The sequence below is a fragment of the Clavispora lusitaniae genome, assembly GCF_014636115.1.
Source record: "Clavispora lusitaniae strain FDAARGOS_655 chromosome Unknown tig00000078_pilon, whole genome shotgun sequence".
Lineage (NCBI taxonomy): Eukaryota > Fungi > Ascomycota > Pichiomycetes > Serinales > Metschnikowiaceae > Clavispora > Clavispora lusitaniae.
The window spans coordinates 1309788-1329419 of record NW_027093977.1 but is presented as its reverse complement, the minus strand read 5'-3'; the positions used below and the strand labels follow the sequence as shown (position 1 = coordinate 1329419).

General features: G+C 47.2%; 5 protein-coding genes across 5 annotated transcripts; 2 read left to right on the top strand and 3 right to left on the bottom strand. All coding sequences in view use genetic code 12, as the record gives it.

Annotated features, from left to right (window-relative positions):
• Nucleotides 1–535: 535 nt before the first annotated feature.
• Nucleotides 536–3757, top strand: AFL1 (inositol polyphosphate kinase; the record flags this gene model as incomplete). Its single annotated transcript, XM_002616134.1, has 1 exon — nucleotides 536–3757. One exon carries the CDS (start codon nucleotides 536–538, stop codon nucleotides 3755–3757), a length of 3222 nt encoding a protein of 1073 aa, XP_002616180.1.
• Nucleotides 3758–4149: 392 nt separating this feature from the next.
• On the bottom strand, nucleotides 4150–10335 carry FAS1 (tetrafunctional fatty acid synthase subunit; the record flags this gene model as incomplete). Its single annotated transcript, XM_002616135.1, has 1 exon — nucleotides 4150–10335. One exon carries the CDS (start codon nucleotides 10333–10335, stop codon nucleotides 4150–4152), a length of 6186 nt encoding a protein of 2061 aa, XP_002616181.1.
• A 1007-nt stretch (nucleotides 10336–11342) lies between these two features.
• FOB63_002808 (type I glyceraldehyde-3-phosphate dehydrogenase) lies at nucleotides 11343–12338 on the bottom strand (the record flags this gene model as incomplete). Its single annotated transcript, XM_002616137.2, has 1 exon — nucleotides 11343–12338. One exon carries the CDS (start codon nucleotides 12336–12338, stop codon nucleotides 11343–11345), a length of 996 nt encoding a protein of 331 aa, XP_002616183.2.
• Nucleotides 12339–14104: 1766 nt separating this feature from the next.
• NUC1 (ribonuclease) lies at nucleotides 14105–15106 on the bottom strand (the record flags this gene model as incomplete). The annotated part of the gene is made up of 1 exon (XM_002616138.1): nucleotides 14105–15106. The coding sequence occupies one exon, from the start codon at nucleotides 15104–15106 to the stop codon at nucleotides 14105–14107; it is 1002 nt and encodes a 333-aa protein (XP_002616184.1).
• Nucleotides 15107–15835: 729 nt separating this feature from the next.
• Nucleotides 15836–18517, top strand: OPT6 (Opt6p; the record flags this gene model as incomplete). The annotated part of the gene is made up of 1 exon (XM_002616139.1): nucleotides 15836–18517. One exon carries the CDS (start codon nucleotides 15836–15838, stop codon nucleotides 18515–18517), a length of 2682 nt encoding a protein of 893 aa, XP_002616185.1.
• Between the last annotated feature and the right edge of the window lie 1115 nt (nucleotides 18518–19632).

The following is a 19632-nucleotide window of genomic DNA, read 5'->3' as shown; positions in this document are numbered from 1 at the left end:
TTCATTGAACAGGAGTTGAACGAACTACTTGCCAAAGAAAACTCACTATAACTTAATAAAAATAAAAGATACATTTCAATCGAAATGCCATGTTACATTGAATCCATTGGTGGTCATCTTGTGAGCCACATTTACTGGACAATCATTACAGGTGAGTCTCGCATCAGCCGAATATTAAAGCTAGACTAAAAGCTAGCACTCTCATTGGAAGACGGTTTCACCGATATAGAAACTCAATGCAAACTATCAGACCAATTCTCTGGCAGACAATTCATCCCACGTTGGTACTGTACAATTGTTTCCCCACTGATTTCGCTTGTTTCTAGAAGCCGACTTTCCCCAACCTTTTTCAGAATTTTCTTTTCTCTTAGACTAATTTGTAATTTTATTCTCTCAAAATAATTTCTTCTTCCTCATCTGTGACCTGTACTTTTTTTTCTTCTTCTTCTTTTCTTCTGCCAATTCTGCCCTCGCTAATTCTTGTCCTGTTTCTTGCTATCTTTCGCACAATCCACTATCACTATCTTCTTTTCCCATGGACCCAAAGCAGCCCGACACGGCGGAGAAAAAAGCCATGGCGTCGATTGCGCCCATGCTTGAAAGCTTCACGCCCAAAACCAGCGCCGAGGAAAACGGCATGCCCATGATCACGCGGCGCCAGTCCGAGGAGGAAAACAGAACCAGTCTGAGCTCGCTGTGGGACGCTTTCCCCCGCCTCAACAAGACAGCATCCAACTCGTCTGTGGGCAATGGCACCGGCAGCATCACTGGCGGCAACACGGCTGCAAACGCCACTGGAAACGGCGCCCCTGCTCCGTTGACGAAAATCGGCAAAATCGGTGTCTGTGCCATGGACGCCAAGGCCATGTCCAAGCCATGCCGGCGCATCTTGAACCGCTTGATCGAGAACGGCGAGTTTGAAACGGTCATTTTCGGCGACAAGGTCATTTTGGACGAGAGTATCGAAAACTGGCCCACGTGCGATTTTTTGATCAGTTTCTTCTCCACGGGCTTCCCGCTCGATAAGGCCATTGCCTACGCCAAGTACCGCCAGCCGTACATGATCAACGACTTGGTGTTGCAAAAAACCTTGTGGGACCGCCGCCTTGTCTTGTGCATCTTGAATCATGCCAACGTCCCCACTCCTGAACGCTTGGAGATCTCGCGTGACGGCGGGCCCCGCATCTCGCAAGAGCTCAAGGACAAGTTGGTCGAGGTCGGCTTGCCGCAGGATGCTGTTGACCGCTTGTGCAACCAGAAGGAGCCCACGTGGTACATGGAAGACGAAGACACCTTGTGTGTGGACGGGAAGAAAATGACCAAGCCGTTTGTCGAGAAGCCTGTGGATGGCGAGGACCATAATGTGTACATCTACTACCCTGCCGCCACCGGAGGCGGAGGACGCCGTCTTTTCCGGAAAATCGGCAATAAGTCCTCGGAGTTTGACCCAACATTGAGCTCTCCACGTACTGAGGGCTCGTTCATCTACGAAAAGTTCATGGACACTGACAACTTCGAGGATGTCAAGGCGTACACAGTAGGCCCAGACTTTTGCCATGCAGAAACACGGAAATCGCCTGTGGTGGATGGAATTGTGCGGCGCAATACACACGGCAAGGAAATCCGCTTTGTCACCGAGCTTACGCCAGCGGAGAAAACCATGGCCCGCAACATCAGCCGCATTTTCCGCCAGGCCATTTGTGGCTTTGACCTATTGCGCGTCAATGGACAGTCCTTTGTCATTGACGTGAATGGCTTTTCGTTCGTTAAGGACAATAACGAGTACTATGATTCGTGCGCCGCCATCTTGCGGCGGCTCTTCATCGAGGCAAAGAAACGCCGTGACGTGCTCAAAACCCGGATTCCACCTTCTCTTATCAACCAGTCGCAGTTTGAGCAGAAAGAACAGAAGTGGGTCTTCAAAGGCATGGTTTCGGTGATCCGCCACGCAGACCGTACACCCAAACAAAAGTTCAAGTACCTGTTCCGGCTGCCGTTGTTCATTTCTCTTTTGAAGGGCCATAAGGAGGAGGTGATTATCCGGGCAGTGCCGGATTTGCGTGTAGTGTTACAGACCGTGAAAGTGGCTGAGGAGAAGCAGCTCGAGGACCTCAAGAAGTTGCGCCAATTGCGCGAAGCGTTGGAGAAGAAAATCGATTTCCCAGGTACCAAAATCCAGTTGAAGCCATCCTTGAATGCTGCAGACCCGGAAATTGTCGACAAGGTTCAGTTTATTTTGAAGTGGGGTGGTGAACCAACGCATTCGGCAAAGCACCAGGCTTCCGATGTTGGTGAACAGCTTCGCCAGAATATCAAGTTGTTAAACAAGGAAGCATTGAATGATGTGAAAGTTTATACTCTGTCAGAGCGGCGAGTCATTGCCAGTGCCCACTTGGCCACGTGCTCCATGTTGGGCTTGGAAGACTTGCCTGACGATTTCTTGATCATCCGCAAAGATTTATTGGACGATCTGAATGCCGCCAAAGATCTCATGGACAAGGTCAAGAAGAAGTTGAAGCCGTTGTTGCGTCAAGGAGCAGAAGCACCACGCCAGTTCACTTGGCCACCTCGTATGCCGCAGCCATTTGTGGTGATCAAGCGTGTTTGTGAGTTGATGAACTACCATCGTGAGATTATGCACCACAACTTTGAGAAACACGACGTGTCTAAGTTCCAAGAAACGTGGTGCTGTGGTGAAGACCCGCAATTGTTCCGCGAACGTTGGGACAAGTTATTCCTGGAGTTTACGACGGTGGAGAAAACCCATCCTTCTAAGATCTCCGAATTGTACGACACCATGAAGTACGATGCGCTTCACAATAGACATTTCTTGCAAAATGTGTTTGCCTACGATCCAAACGACAATGAGTTGATGCAACGCTTAGCCAAAGTCTGCGGTGACACTATCAATTCTCTGGGCTTGGTTTCTGAGTATCCAATCAACATTTTAGCGATGAACAACTTTAAGCTTCCAAGCGACCCAACGTCAAGCGGAAACTCGGCGTCCAATTCTACCGCTAATCTACTGAACATTGCAAACTCTACCGCGTCTGCTGGGTCTTTGGGTTGGGTTTTGAAAGGTGCCACGGCGTCCGTGCTGGAATCTTCTGCTAATAACGAGTCCAACACTAAGGGCAAACCGCTGTTGAAGGCGCCCGACAATCCATTTGACCACCCAACGTTCGCTCGTCTCCGTGAGTTGTATCGTCTTTCTAAAGTGTTGTTTGACTTCATCTGTCCACAAGAGTATGGTATCAAGGACGAGGAGAAGTTGGACATTGGCTTGTTGACTTCGCTTCCTTTGGCAAAACAAATTTTGTCGGACATCCAGGATATGAAAAAGCATGACAAGGCTGCAGTGGTGAACTACTTCACTAAGGAGTCGCATATCTACACTTTGTTGAACATCATCTATGGATCGCAGCTCCCAATGAAGATTGCACGTAACGCATTGCCCGAGTTGGACTACTTGTCACAAATTGTGTTTGAGATTTACGAGTCCGGTGATCCAAATAGTCCTTCTGGCCAGAAACACTCCATCCGGTTATCTTTATCACCTGGATGCCACACCCAGGATCCATTGGACGTGAGCCTTGATGACGACCACTACATTGGATGTATTCCTCGCATCAGTTTGACCAGACATTTGGATATGGACTTGGTCAGTCAGAAGTTGAAGTCGCGGTTCCCTCGTGTGTCTTTGCCAAAGAAGTTCACACCGGTCAACATTTCGAGTCCTCTCACAACAGCATTGTAGCGGACTGTCTAGGGTATGTTGTATCAATTTAACAATTCATGTACGAGATAGAAGGACAAATATATGTCTTCAGTAAGCAAAGTCGTTGAGTATCTTGTCATCTTATACTATTTGTAACTTCTTTATACGGAGTCATCAACGAAAGCATTTCAGATACATTTTTTTGGCATTCTACATGTGCAATCAAATAAATCTCAATATATTAAGATAGTCAAATCGATACTATCACTAAATACATGCACAAGCCAACCGAGGACAAAAAGGCAGTACCACGTGCCTTATGCCCCTAGGAGACCTGCTATTAGATGGAGTACTGAGTAATAAATGGTTGAGGATTCAAACCAGGAATCACAGATGCGAAGATAAACAGGAGATACACGGGAAAACCAAGCTTAAGCCTTCTCGAACGATTCCCAGTTGTCGATGATAGACTTGATCTTGTCAGACTTGGTTAACTCGTAAACCTCTTGGAAATATTCCTTTGTAATTTGGAATGGCTTGGCGGTCAAGTTAGGAATATACTTGCCAATCAAATCCTGAGGCTTGACAGAAGACTTTGGAATCTTCTTGCACAAAAATCTTTGGAATGGCTTAACACCAGACATCAAGTACGACGAGTGGAATGGCACGGAAATTCCCTTCAATGGAATAACAGCGAAACCTCTCTGTAAGTCGATTGGTTGTGGCTTGGCCAAGGATTGCGCAGAAACCTCGGAAATGATTTCCTTCAAGTGGTCTCTGACCTCGTCCAAGGACAATTGTTGCTGCAACTTGACAATATCAATCTTGTTCATCTTGATGACGTTCAAGACGTTGGTCAAAGTGTCCAATGCTCTCAAGTCACCAGCAGTAACGTATTGAGTGTTCTCAACGTTGTAGTTGACAATCTCCAACAACCAACCAGTCTTGGCGGAAACCTCATCAACAACAAATCTCAACGCAGCGTCGTTGAAAGTTGGGTTGACTCTGGTTGGGTTAACGGCACACATACCGTAGTTTGATCTGCCCAATTCGTCTCTTGGCACAGCAACTTGCATGGTCATACCTCTGTAGAAAACAACATCCACCAAAGATTCAATTGGCATAACATTAGCCAAAGAAGACAATGCGGAGTATTCACCCAAAGAGTGACCAGCGAACATAACATCAGAAGGAACCAAGCCCTTAGATTTGATGTCTTCGTAAGAAGCCTTCTCCATCAAGGTCAAGGCTGGTTGAGTGAACTGAGTAGCAGACAACAAACCTGTTGGAGACATGAAAGTGTACGAGGTGGTGGTGTGGTCAATGTCCTTGAAGATCTTCTCAGACTTGATTTCACCGTCTTCGCCAATGGTCTCGAACATCATAGAGATATAGTTCTCTCTGATCTTTCTACCCTTGGCACCGCCAAAGTGGATGGTCAACTCGTTAGGGTTGTTCTTGACAATGTCAAGAATGGAGAAACCGTAGTTGTTGACAAAGTGACGGTCGGCCTTGTCCCAAACTTCTCTGGCAACTTCAGAAGAGTTGTACAAGTCCATACCCATGCCTTGCTCTTGAGAACCTTGACCAGTGAAGACATAGGTGGTCACTGGTTGTTCAATTTCGGCTTCACCAACCAAAACAGGAGCATCGGTTTCGATGTTCTTGGTCTCGACCTTGATGATCTTACGACCGTTGATCATACCAATGTGCTCCAAAGTGGTTTGCAATTGGTCGTTTGGCAAAACCATGCCAACAAAGTTGGCCTTGAAAGCTCTCACTCTCAGAGCGATACTGTTGGCGGCCCACTCTTCAACCAAGGCTCTGATAGAACCAGAAGAGTACATACCATGGGTGATGGTACCAGGCAATCTAGCGTAAGCAGCGAAAACTCTGGAAACGTGGATAGGGTTGTAGTCACCCGAAACCTTGGCGTAAGGCTCGTTGGTAGAAGGAGCCTTGGAGGTCAATTCTTCACCAGAAGAAATTGGGATGGCGTTCTCGAACTTAACGGCTTGCTCAATGGTGTTACCGTGTCTAGCCAAGTAATCGGTGACTGGGTTACCATACGACACATCAGCCTCGTACTCAACAACACCAACTCTGATAACTTCCTTGGTAGGTAATTCCAAGTAAACGTCACCAGTGGTGTTAATCTCTGAGTACACTTGAGCAGACTTGAAGTAGTAGGTAGAGTTACATCTGAAGGTCAAAACCTTGCCCAACAAGTCAATGTTCTCTTCCAAGTGGAACCATTCCTTGGATCTCAAGATGGCAACATCCTTGGCAGACTTCAAGGCAACCTGGACTGGGTCTTCGCTCACCTTTTGGAAGGTGTTCTCGAAGTCAACGTACTCACCTCTGTACAAGAATTGCGAGGTGACTTCCATCACTGGCTTGGAGTCTCTGTAAATGGTGCCAACAACCTCGACCATCTTACCAGAAGGCTGGTTCAAGACAGCGTTAATGACAGCGTTGGTGGTGACAACATCGTCCTTCTTCAAAGGAGCAGCACCTGGGACCATTCTGTATCCGTTGGACAAGTGCACCAACTTCAACAAGTCTCCATCAACAGTCTTTGGGAAAATGGCCATCATGATGGCCTTCCAACCAACAACAATGGCAAAGTCCATAGGAGCCAAAGTCTGCTTGCCTGGTCTTGGGACAAAGGCTTCACAAGTGTTACCAATGGCGTGGGTGAACTCGGAAATGTCCTTACCGGTGACAGTAACTTCATCACCTGGAATCACTTCGTTGACATTGATGTCAAAGTCCACAGGAACAGAGTGGCCGAACCACAACTTCCAGTAGAACTCCTTGATTCTGTTGTTTCTGCCCTCCATGACTTCGACAATAGGAGCAAAACCATCTTCTGGCTTGTAAGTGTACAAGAAAGGCAAGGCAACAGCCTTTCCGTCAGCGGTTCTGTGTTCAATCAAAGACAATTCAATAAGCGAGTCCTTGTTCAATTTAATCTCAACAACTTGCTTCATGTCGCCTTGAACAGCTTCGTAAACGGAAAGCTTGGTCTTCTTAGCATCATCGTAGTTTTCGACAGTCACAGTGATGTTGGCAGCAGGGCTCAACACGTCATGAACAGAGTTGCTGGTGAAGTTCTTGTCCTGAACAATTCTGTCGGTGGAGATCAAAGCCTGCAACCAGTTCAACTTAGGTCCAGCCAACAAATCGAGCCATTCCTGCTTGTCTGGAACAATGGAGCCAATCTTGTAAGTGACGGTGGAACCAGACTCTTCGACAACAACACCTGAAACCTTTTTCAAGGCAACAGGGGACTTACCACCGAAGTACTCAACAACAGGAATCTTGGAGGCGTCACCGTTGTACTCGTCCTTGATCAACTTGGCGATGTGGCCCTCGTGGATGTTGTCCATGATCTCCTTGATTGGCTCATTCACCTTGTTGGTAAATTGGGCAGCAACAGGACCATGAAGAATACAAGTTCTTTGAACATCCTCGTCAACAACGGTCTCCAAGTTCTCGGATTGCCACAAAGAGTCCTTCTTGAAGAAGAATTCAAATCTCTCATCCAAAACAGGAACGAAAGGAGCTGGCTTTTGGAAAGGTCTGGCGCAGCAGAGCAAGAAAAAGTCACAGTCCTCTTCGGAGATCAATTGCTCCTTAGCGGCAGGGAAAGACTCGAAGAACTTGTCGGTGAACTCTTGAGGAGAAGAGGTCAATTGTGCGTAGTTCTGGACCAAGGATTCTTGGCCAGCCTTAGTGGTGAATCTCTCCTCAACTCTTCTCAAAAAGTCACCAAAGAAGTTACGCAAGGAAATGTCGGACCAACGGGCGTGCTTCTTCACGTACATCAACTCAATCATACGGTTGGCAACTTCTTGGTAGGTCATGTCCTCCAAGTCGCACACACCGCTGGCGTTACGGGCAAACCAAGGCTTTTGGAAGTCCTTGTCCAACTTACCAATGATGTAGTCCTTCTTCTTGGCCAAGGCCTCGAGCATCTTGTTCTTTGGCAAGTTGAAAATGGTGTCGTCCAATTCCTTCCACAACATAACACCACGGGTAGCAATCTTGTGGATTGGCTCACCCATTTCCGATCTGACGGTAATGATACCACCAGTAGGCTTCTTGTATGTGCTTTCCCATTGCTCGTCAGAGACACCAGTACATTGAGTGATGAGTTGCTTGGCCTCCAAAGAAGTGTGAGCTTCCTTGGCAGTCATGACACGGGAACCAAACAAAACACCATCGAATGGCATAGGTGGGTACTTGAACTTGGCGGACCAGGATCCGGTCAAGTATGGGTAAGTGTCTTCGTCAGAACCGAAACCGGAACCAGCCACCAACACAATGTTGGAGCACTTTCTGATCTTGGCGTACATCTGCAAGATTGGCTGGTGGAAGTCCTCGAACGAGTGGTGACCACCACCTCTTCCACCAGTCCATTGCAAGACAATAGGGAAAGTTGGGTGGGCCTTGGCGATAGTGATGACCGCATTAATCGACTCGATGGAGCCAGGCTTCAAGCCCAAGTGGGTCAAGCCCAAAGTCTCAATGTACTCGGTGGCGACCTCCAAAGATGGCACACCGGCACCGATGGCCAAAGACTGGATAGGGAAGCCCTTGTCACGCAACTCCTTAATCAAAGGAATACCCCACTGCAACATTCTTGGGTTGACGTAAATCAAGTTGATGCCAATACCGCAACCAGGCTTGATTTGTTCCGACACTTCCTTCAATGCCTGCTCCATGCCGGCGGCGTGGAAGTAACCACCTCCAGCCAACTCGATGTGGTAGCCAGCGTTGATGGCGGCGCTGACAATCTCGGTGTTGACGGTGGTTGGAGTCATACCAGGGATCATCAAAGGTGCACGGCCGAGCAAACGGGAGAACTTAGTGTCCACGTAAACCTTACCGGCCGAGTTCTTGGCCAACTTAGGCTTGTACTCGTTCAACCAGTTTGGCGCCCATTTGATGGAGCCAGCAGTACGGTTGAAGAGCTCTTGCTTGAAGCCATAGTCGTCGTCCACAGCATTGTCAAGAGCACCAGCGATAATCACACGTGCACCAGTACCCTCCTTGTTACGGTGGGTCAACACACCAACACCGGAAACACCACCTGGACCAAAGTCCAACAAGTGGGTGGCCTCAAAGGCGGTGGCTTGTTCCCAGTGGACTGGAAGCTGGGTGATGCATTGCACAACACGGTCAGTGACGTCGCCAGCAGACTCTTGGAAGTTTTCGCCCGAGTAGGTATCAAAAACAGGAATGCGGAGATCCTTGGCCGAGAAGGCCAATTTTTCAGCCTCAATGTCGGCCAAAATCATGTCTGTAGCAGGCTCCAACAAGTGCGAGTGGAACGGAGCAAAGATAGGCAAGAACCGGTTGGAGAACTTCAACTTACGCTCTGAGTGAGGGATACGGGCCTGGTCCAAACCAGAAGGAGCCTTGTTGTTTCTAAGGGTCACGTTAAGACCGTAAAGCGACTCTGGAGGACCGGAAACAACCAAGTTGCGGCCACCGTTGACCAAAGAAATGGCCACACGTTTGTCTGCTGGCAAGTGCTCGTTGGTGGTAGCAATAAACTTCTCCACCTGTTCACGAGACAAGTCACGCACAGACAACATGGGCAGCGGACGGCCTTCGCCGTTCTCCAAAGAGTCTTGCAACATGGTTGGAGGCAATGTGGTACGTGGGTAAGCCATCAAACAACGAGAACCAATGAAGAACAACAAGGTGACGGCTTTCAAGGCATTCTCGTAGAAGGAGTCCCAAGAGTCGGAGCTGGCAATAGCCACGGCGGTGACAAGACCTTGCGAGTGGCCTGTGGCGCCCACAAGATGGTCTCTGAACTCACCTGGGGAAACGCCCAATGTCTTACAGGTAACCACGTAGTGGGCCAATTGGATGACGCAAATCAAGGGGCACGACACGGGCACAGACAACAAGTAGTCCTGGTCTGGGGTCTGGTCGGGGCTCAGCAACCAGTTGAGGATGTCAAAGCCCTGGGTGTAGATTTTGTCGACGTTTTCGGTGGTCTTGACCAAGCCAGACAAACGGGAAGCCACTTGGGCAAGCAAGTCGGTGATTAAGCCGTGGTACATGTGGTTCAACTCGCGCAACTCTTCAAAGTAGTCATCAGTGTTGCCCTGGCCGCCAAAGATGGCAAACAGCTTGGCCAACTTGGCACCGGAAGCTTTCAACAATTCCGACGAACGCTTAGGAATCTCTGCGTTGGCTCTGATCACCGCGTCAAAGTAGTTCTTGATAACGCCCTTGACCTTCAAAGATGTAGTTGGGTACGTCTCGTCCGCAAGCAATTGGGCCGCAAAAGTGTGGATGTCCGACTCTGGGAAAAAGCCCGACTCAAACTCTTGCAAAACCAACGCCAAGATCTCGCTGAACTCGCCAGGCGAGTCTGGGTCGACCAAAGATGCTGTAAAACCAACAAACTTGGCGTACAATTCGGCAGGAGATGCTGGCTCGTCATCCGAGGCAAATCCTTCGGTCGCAACAGGCAATGTTTTGGCAAACAGTTCCTTCAACTGGGAATATTTGAAGAAAAGATTGGTAGGCACCAATGTGGTGAACTCTATCGAGCCATGGGAAAGCGAAAAGGGGCGATGTGTGGTTGTCATGATGATATTATATGTGGAGGAGTTGTAGATCTTTTCTCTTTGAAACTGGAAAGGCTTGAGACTTTTGGGTTCAGAAACAATTGTGGTACGGGCAGCTCTGAAAAGTCGTCAAACGAACACGTCTATAAGTTGGATCTAACTAAAGAAAAAGCTCAAGGAGAAAAAAAAAAAAAAGTTCGAGAAAAATTCAACTTGAACTAAGCCATTCGCCTCGCGAAAACTATCTCTACTTAAACGTCCCCATACTTTTTTGGGCCATTAAAGGTTGAGAGTCTCAACAGCTTGTATGCAGGGCGCTTTGTTTGTTGGGATGTCGTGCATAAATTTCTGTTGGCGGCCAGGTTGCTACAAACGATGATGGGGAAATGTCGCTTTAGTACAGTCTGTACCACTAACTATTATCACTCTATTTGGCCACACATACCGTCATCTTCTCTTATGTCTCTGTTCTGTTGGGCCTCGGGCCCATAAATTTTACTACTGGTTCTTTTTGGGAGAGGCGCGCGAAGGGAAGATGTCCTGTACATAAAGAAAGTTACGCTAGTTGAGTTCGAATCCATACTGTTGGCTGGACTACGTACAGGACAGAGCGACAATGTCCCGTAAGAAACCGACCCGTACCTCCAGAAAATATCTCCCACGATGCGCCTCTAGATATTGCGACAATTAGGTGATGGTATGGGCGCGTGGCTGAGTATGGGCCAACTTTCTCAACGGAAAAAAAAAATGTCGTAACACAAAAAGAAAGGCGACATTGGCCACCAGTAACTGCATGTTTTTTTTTTCCGCTGCATACTTCCCGACATTTTTGAAATTTACGACAATTCGACATTGTGAAATTGGACATTACACACCTCTAAGCCCCCTAACCGAATAATTTTTATTGGTGCACGGGTGTACAGGCCCATCTCTGCAAATGAGTAGTACGAACTTTGTTCTGCATATAAAGCTCTGCCTCCTGATGCGTCTACACTGACTAGCACTCGTATTATGTATTAGCGATATACTTATTGCTTGGAGACGTACTCAACCAAGTCAACAACTCTGGTGGAGTAACCGTACTCGTTGTCGTACCAGGCAATCAACTTGACGAACTTAGGAGACAACAAGATACCGGCCTTGCTGTCGAAGATGGAAGAGTAGTGGGAGGTAAGGAAGTCAGAAGAGACAACAGCGTCCTCAGTGTAACCCAAGACACCCTTCAACTTACCCTCAGAAGCCTTCTTGACGGCAGCGCAGATCTCCTCGTAGGTGGTCTCAGTCTTCAACTTGACAGTCAAGTCAACGACGGAAACATCGACAGTTGGCACTCTCATGGCCATACCGGTCAACTTACCGTTCAATTCTGGGATAACCTTACCAACGGCCTTAGCAGCACCGGTGGAAGATGGAATGATGTTACCGGAAGCAGTTCTACCTCCTCTCCAGTCCTTGTGGGATGGACCGTCAACGGTCTTTTGGGTGGCGGTGATAGAGTGGACAGTGGTCATCAAACCTTCCTCAATACCGAAGGTGTCGTTGATAACCTTGGCCAATGGAGCCAAACAGTTGGTGGTACAGGAAGCGTTGGAAACAATGCTTTGACCAGCGTACTTGTCTTCGTTGACACCAACGACGAACATTGGAGCGTCAGCGGAAGGAGCGGTGATGACAACCTTCTTGGCACCAGCGTCAATGTGCTTTTGGGCACCCTCGAGCTTGGTGAAAACACCAGTGGAGTCAATAACCAACTCAACACCCTCCTTGCCCCATGGAATTTGGGCTGGGTCTCTCTCTTGGTGGACGGTGATCTTCTTGCCGTCGATGACCAAAGCACCGTCTTGAGAAGTAACCTCACCCTTGTATTGACCGTGGGTGGAGTCGTACTTGAACATGTAAGCAGCGTAGTCAGCAGCAATGAATGGGTCATTGATGGAAACGACCTTGATGTCTGGTCTGGTGAGAGCAATTCTCAAAACAAGACGACCGATTCTTCCGAAACCGTTAATACCGACAGTGACCATTTTTGATTGATTAAGTTGTTGTTGCTTTTGTACTTGACAGAAAGTCTGAAGAAAAAAAGAATATCGACCTTAGATGTGCCTCTTATATAAGTTGCCAAAGTCGATCATACCACGCACACATATGGTGACGATGCGGCGCCCGGTTATGAGCGTGTATATACGCTAAGTGGGATGTTCTCTCGGTGTTTAGGTGCGGACTCCAAGAGCGGCCAATCCGGAGTGACATTCGTGGTTATTGGCTGACTCCACCACCACATGATGCGGCAACAATCCGATCACTTCTTGACATCAGTCTATTCTTTAGAAAGATTTCATATTGTATTGCCAGTGGCAAGAATAATATCATTTGTCAGCCTCTAGTCGCACCATCGTCTGCACAATGACAATAGCGCGCTTAAAAAGTCAGACACTACGGAAATGGAAAGAAGCAAGAAGAAACAACAAGGTGGTGTTTTCTGCCCCAGTAGCAAATAACGAAACAGACCAAAGTATGACAAACGGCAGAATATATATACCCGTATACGAAAAGGCTGCAAAAGATTGTTGCAAAAAAGAACACATGAAAGCTGTACGTCGCAGTGTCTTTGTGGCATTTTTGGTGACTGCGGACATTCGGAGATCTTGAGCGCGACATGTTGGCGCATGGATCAATGGCTACTGCTGCTGCATGTAAGCTTTGTAGGCCCATACATACGTAACGTGCTGCAGGGTCTACCTGATGAATGTCTCGTTGTCTCTATAGGGTAACCTATTTGGTTTTGCCACAGTGGTCACAGTTCAAATGGTACAGAATTTAAAACATTGATGAGTAAGATTTTTGACCAACAATCCGCAATCACACGATTCTATGGATGTGAAACGTCTGATGCTGCGCTGTTTTTATTAGTAATTACTTTTCAATGACTTTTCAATGACTTCTTTCAGTAACGCTAGTTCCTTTTATTTTTCCTTGCACTTCAAACACCGGACTTGCGTCTCTCAAACAACTTCAGTAGTTAAATCCAGGTGATCACTCACTAAACCGTGATTTTGCTTAGTAAGTTTGATGATGTGTTCATCTTCTTAAGGGCATGAATGCCTCATATTCTCTTAAATTGAAGATATAATTGGCTACTTGCTACAGAAAGTATCGCAGGTAAATTTTTTTAATCAATGAAATATTCACCCAATGTAAAGCTAACTATGACGAAATTCAAACCAAGTTCAATTCAATACTTGATATGTACTTGTGACCGTTTGTTTGTGTATAAACTGTAGGGCCAATATCGTGTTCTTCTAAAATTTGCTTGCAAACAAGGCACAGGAGTGGCAAAATGCAACTAATAATTTCCAAATCTTAGTGTAATTGTCATTTAACACACTCTTTGCTCTTCGCACATAAGCTCTTTACAAAATTTAACGCCAAGCATAGAATGTGTCCTCTGGTTTTGTATCAATATTCAGAATATTTAGATCTTCAAGCATGTCAATCTCTTCTCTCTGGGCCACCTTCGTAAGAGTCCACAATTCTGGAACTCTTTCCTCACCCAATTTACTACTTTTTACCAGCTTCGAGTATGTATCTTTATGAGGCATCCATATAAACCATCTCAGCACATTTATAGACCGGCCGCATGTCTCGAATTCTCGCTATCTGTACTGACTTCTCTTCTCCTTCGCTGTTCGATTGTTTCGCCGTTCATCAGGCGTCACATACCGTTCCTCCTATCTTGTACTCCACTCTACTCGGCTCTACACTCATTTTTCAGCAGAATCTATTTGCGTATCTACCCACTCTTTCCTGGAGGCAATGCTTTCGTCGCCTGGGAAAAATCTCTCACAATGATCTCACACCGGGTCTCCCGACACAAGTCCCGTTTCGCCTGTGGCGGAACACGATGCAACAATTCGAGCCCAGCGCTGCGCTCCACGGCTTCGACTGGAACTTGGAACTGCGTAAGAGGAGTGGAATCGTCGATGGCCGCGTTGGGCAATACAAAAGCGCCCACGGCCAAGTTGTCGCTGCCCTCTCTTTCGCCCACTATGAGCTTGAAGAAGTGCGTGGGTACAGCCACGTTTGGCGGAGATCCGACCACTTCATAGCTCACACGGAACTTGTCGTCGCTGTCTTGCTTTGGAAGGTAGAGAGGCCCCGTCAAAACACGCACGCTGTCGTACCGCGAGGTAAGACGACGCACAAAGTCTTCTAGGTGTGCCCAGTAGTTTCGGTTGAAGCCATCGCCCACTTGCGGCGACATGTTGGTGAGAAAAAACGTCTCGTCCATGGCGTGCTGAGAAAACTTGGCGTCCGCAGCCGGCGCCAAATGGCCCCGGTCGTATCCACTGCGGAAGTAGTCGCGCAAGCGTGCGCGGAACTTGAGGGGAATGCTCTCGTCTTCTTTGAAGATGCTTTTTTTCCGGTCAACGCCTTGGCCCCGGCGAAGCGATTCTTGCGTGAGATGCTCCAAAACCCAGTACGGGTTACGGGTGGCTCTGTTGTAGCATGCAATGAACTCGTCGTGTTGTTGAAGATCGTGCACGGGACCCGGGAATCCGTACTTGTAAAAACCTTCGGGCTTGACCGGAGAACCTGGAAAAGCAGGCACGTCTGCCGGCTGCGATGCAGGCAAGTTCGATGACGGGGTGGGTTTGTCTGTTTTCGTGGGTGCGGACGAACGGCCCCAGAAATACGAGGCAATGCCAACGGCAGAAACGCCGGCGCCTTGGAAAAGTTTGCTCATGGTGGAGTAGACATTATGGTGATGATGCATGTCGCGCATAAAAGCCATCGCGCACTATGCCGTCCGGTACGTGGGAGCCCGCTTTGCAGGAGAAGAGTACGGGGTTATATAGTGTCTTTGCATCGGTGTTTCGTAAGTGAGACAGGAAAAACCATTTGTTTTACCATTGTGGCTAGACTGGGAATCTGGTGAAACCGGGTGTGCATATGTGTCCATCGCGCGAGGTCTGGCGAAGCCTAGTTGTACTTTGATACCATCCTTCAACATAGTTTTCTACCACGGCAATATGTGTGACTAAGACCTTCATCTCCAGTAGTAGACTGTAAAGATTTGCGACTGCTAGCACGTTTTGACTTACAACGGTACATCTGGCACTCGTCAGTGAACATCATATCTCGAAATTAGCCGTAGTTTTGATAGACTCTAGTAAATCATAGCAAGAAACATGAAAAGCGATCGACTACACTTATCTTCTGTATTCCTTGTGTCTCACCCTGCAGCGCAATGTAACCAGCCGTAGTGTCTTGTCCAGTGTCTATCATCATTGTAAAGCTTTCGAGAATCGAGATTTGACAATTACCGTCTTCGCAAATGCAAACACAGAAATTTATCACCTTGTTTCTGCACCGATTTCGTCTGCAGTGATCTTATTCGGCTGCACAATTACTTTGCCTGTCTACTTGTCTCTACATACTCTGTGCTGTTGCATTGTCGCTTCCATGCATCTACATCAACAGGCGCGCGCTTCCCCACATATACATAGGCTCGACTTCTTTCATGCCGCCCGAGTACATCGAGCTCGACTCATATCCAGCTGAATCCTCGGCTTCTTTGCCTGACCTTTCCAATGAGCAGATTGCCGCGGCCCTTCCGCGCTTGGGTGTGCTGGACTTTGAGCTTCCGGTGGATGTCGGTTCTTTGCCTCGTCAAGCGCTTTTCATGCTAGATAAAATCGCCTCTCTTGACGTGAAGACGGCCGTCGAAATACTCCGAGACGCTTTGGTGGAGCACAAAGGCGACGTCAATTTCCCCACTTCAGACTACTTGTTGATTGAGCGACTACTTGGTCTGATTCCAGCCACATTCGGCGAGACTCCATCCGAAAGCGAGAATTCAACAATCGGCGCCAAACAATCTAGAGAGCCAGACGGATATCCAGAGGAAGCACCTCTGTGGGAAGATCCCGAGGAAAAGGGAATTGACTGGGCTCTTCTGGTGAAAGTTGAAGCTGCACTAATAGCGTTTCATTCTCCTTATCCAGAGGTTCGGGCCGTTGTCGATCCGTATGATGACCACGACCTTCCGGTAGAAACCCTCCGAGTATATGTCATCTCCATCTTTTGGACCATAGTTGGTGCTACTGTGAACAACTTCTTCGTCCACCGTCTTCCGAGCATAAACTTGTCTTCTGGCACCGTGCAACTTCTTCTATTACCGAGCGGCAAGTTGTGGGAAAAGAGTTTTCGCCAGGGCCGCAGGATTTCTCTTTTCGGCCGCTCCATTGATGTCAATCCGGGAAAGTGGAACCACAAAGAGATGATGCTTAGCTCCATCATCTATTCTTGTTCTGCTGGAACGCCTTACGCCATTTACAACATTTTTGTCATGAAGCTAGATCGTTTCTACGGCCTTAAATGGGTCACCTGGACATACCAGGTCCTCTTTGCCCTCTCAACACAGCTCCTTGGTTTTGCGTTCGCTTTCATGATGTTGAAAGTTTGCGTGTATCCGAAAAAATCTGTGTGGCCCACTTTACTTCCCACCATTGCCCTCAACAAGGCTCTTATGGATGAAGATCCTCCTACGTCTGTTAATGGCTGGCGCATTTCCCGTTACTCCTTTTTCTTTGTTGTTTTTGTGCTGAGTTTCGTGTATAATGCTATTCCCGCTTATTTCTTCACTGCTCTTTCCACGTTCAACTGGCCCACTTGGTTCGCCCCAAATCTGGTCCATTTGAATAATGTTACGGGATCAAATGCGGGATTAGGTTTGAACCCTATACCTTCTTTCGACTGGAGTATTTTAAACATGTTTGGATGTCTCATGATGCCATTCTACACCTATGTCAATCAGTACGTTGGGATGCTTGGGGCGTTCATCACCATTCTTCTTGTCTACTATACAAATAACAAGTGGACAGCCTATTTTCCCATCAACTCTAACCGCTTGTTCAACAACAGAGGAGAGGTGTACAACGTCAAACAGATTCTCAATGAGAAAAGTGCTTTCGACCACGAAAAGTACGAGAAATATGGACCTCCTTATTTCAGTGCTGCAAACTTGGTGATTTACGGCGCCTATTTCTGTATGTATCCATTTGCCATTTTATATCATGCCGCAACAGAATGGGATTCGATGTCTCAAAGTTTTGTGAATATTTGGCATACTTTCAAAGAAAGCTTGAAAGCCCACAACTCATTGGGAGTGGGCCGCTTTGAGAAAGACCCACATTGCAGAATGATGTCCAGATACGAAGAAGTGCCAGCAATCTGGTTTATGACCATCCTTTTGGTCAGTGTGACATTTGCTGTGGCTTGTGTGTGGTTTTATCCAGTGGAAACCCCGATTTGGGGTATTTTCTTCACTATCGGAATTAATTTTATCTTTCTTGTTCCCATCACAGCCATGGCCTCTGTTACTGGCTTCACGTTCGGTCTCAATGTTTTGGTGGAGTTGATTGTTGGCTATGCTATTCCAAATTCGGGTCTTGCTCTCATCACTTTGAAAGCTTACGGATATAACATTGACAGTCAGGCGAGCAACTACATCACCGACCAAAAGCTAGCCCACTATACCAAAATACCACCGCGTGCCATTTTCCGAGGCCAAGTTCTCTCCACATTTACAAGTGTGTTGGTCGCTCTTGGTATAGCCAATTGGCAGATTGATCATATTCCAGATATCTGCGATATTGCCCAGAAAAACAAGCTTCGGTGTCCTGGAGCCAACACATTCTTCTTCTCCAGTATACAATACGGCGAGATTGGGCCCCACAAAGTCTTTTCTGGCTTGTATCCTGTTCTCAAATGGTGTTTCCTTTTGGGAACAGTCTTGGTCATTCCATGCGCATTATTCAAGAAGCATGGACCTGCCAAGTGGGCAAAATACTTTCACCCCACCATCATTCTTGGAGGATTCTTGTCTTATGCTCCTTATAACTTGCTGTACTACACGGGTGGACTTTACTTGTCGTACATTTTCATGTATCATATCAAGAGGCACTACATTCTTTGGTGGGAGAAATACAACTACATTTTGACCAGCGCTCTTTCAGCTGGTGTTGCATTCAGTGCATTAGCACTCTACTTTACCGTCCAGTATAACGGACATGACTTGGATTGGTGGGGTAATCGACTCAGCACGCTTGGAATAGAAGGTTCAAAAACGCATCCGTCGTGGCTACATGCCACAGATGCTCCGGGAGGATATGTGGGACTTCGAGAGGGAAATTTCCCATAATTTCAGAACTTATAATATGGTTTGTGGCAAACTGGGCTTAATGTTATGGCCTATCAGTTTGACTATTCAGGGTATCTTTGGTATGGCTTAAATGGACCCTAATATTTATAGATAATTACATGCTTTATGCTAGAAGCTGTGTATCGCTCGCCTTCTTCCCAGACTGGCCTTATTTTTATAGGTTTCTTAGCATTTCTCGTGTCTGCTTTAGATACGAGCTATTAGAGCAAAGTAAAATGCCATGACGACAATGCCCATGAGAGCAGTTGTTGCAGGACTGATTCGGGCTATAGGATATTTGTCTTGTTGGAGCAAGTATTGGGCGAAATGAAAACGGGCAAAACCTGTTAGAAGCACAACGATCCCCATCACGATACATGCCACTGCAATGGACTTCCCATCTAAGCTATGCCGCAGGTGCGGGGCCGCAACAACTACGGTAACATTGGCAAGTTTGACATGGGATTCCTTTTCGAGGAAAAGACTCAGCTGAAGCAAAGCAATGCCTACAGAAACGAAGACCAAAGAAGTGCGAAGACTTGCGAGAAAAGTTCTTTCGTTTGCAAGCTGGAGTTAGCGAAATTCGACAGGTGATTGATGAATCAACTTACGTTATCACGAGCCACGGTTTTTGTACTGCGAAGCGGAAGCGAAAAGACCGAGAAATGCAGCATTGATTAATTCAAAAGGGTCTCTCTAATTGGGTCATTTGAAAAATCGGAGATGACGTTTGTGTTCTGCTCCGATAATGAGATTTGACGGTTTAGACTGACAATTGGTGGAGACAACCATTCCGATCCTGTGTGCAGAACGCTAATAAAATGTATACGCAACGAGGCTTACAGCATGCATGTGCAAATTCAAGCGCATGGCATACAATATGCATCGAAAGTAGCCAATAGTTAAAGGAGATCCTGCAGAAACGACAAGGACACTTCCGTTTAGGGCCCGCCACAACATTAATGTGGATGGGACAGGGGAAAATGCAGGGGCCGCATTATCAGATCAATATTGCTTCTATCCCAAAATCTGACGTTTGGGCCAAAAAACGCATTTTCTCTCTGCAAAATTGAACGCAACATCTACATCGCAATGAAAGACATAAATACCATTGA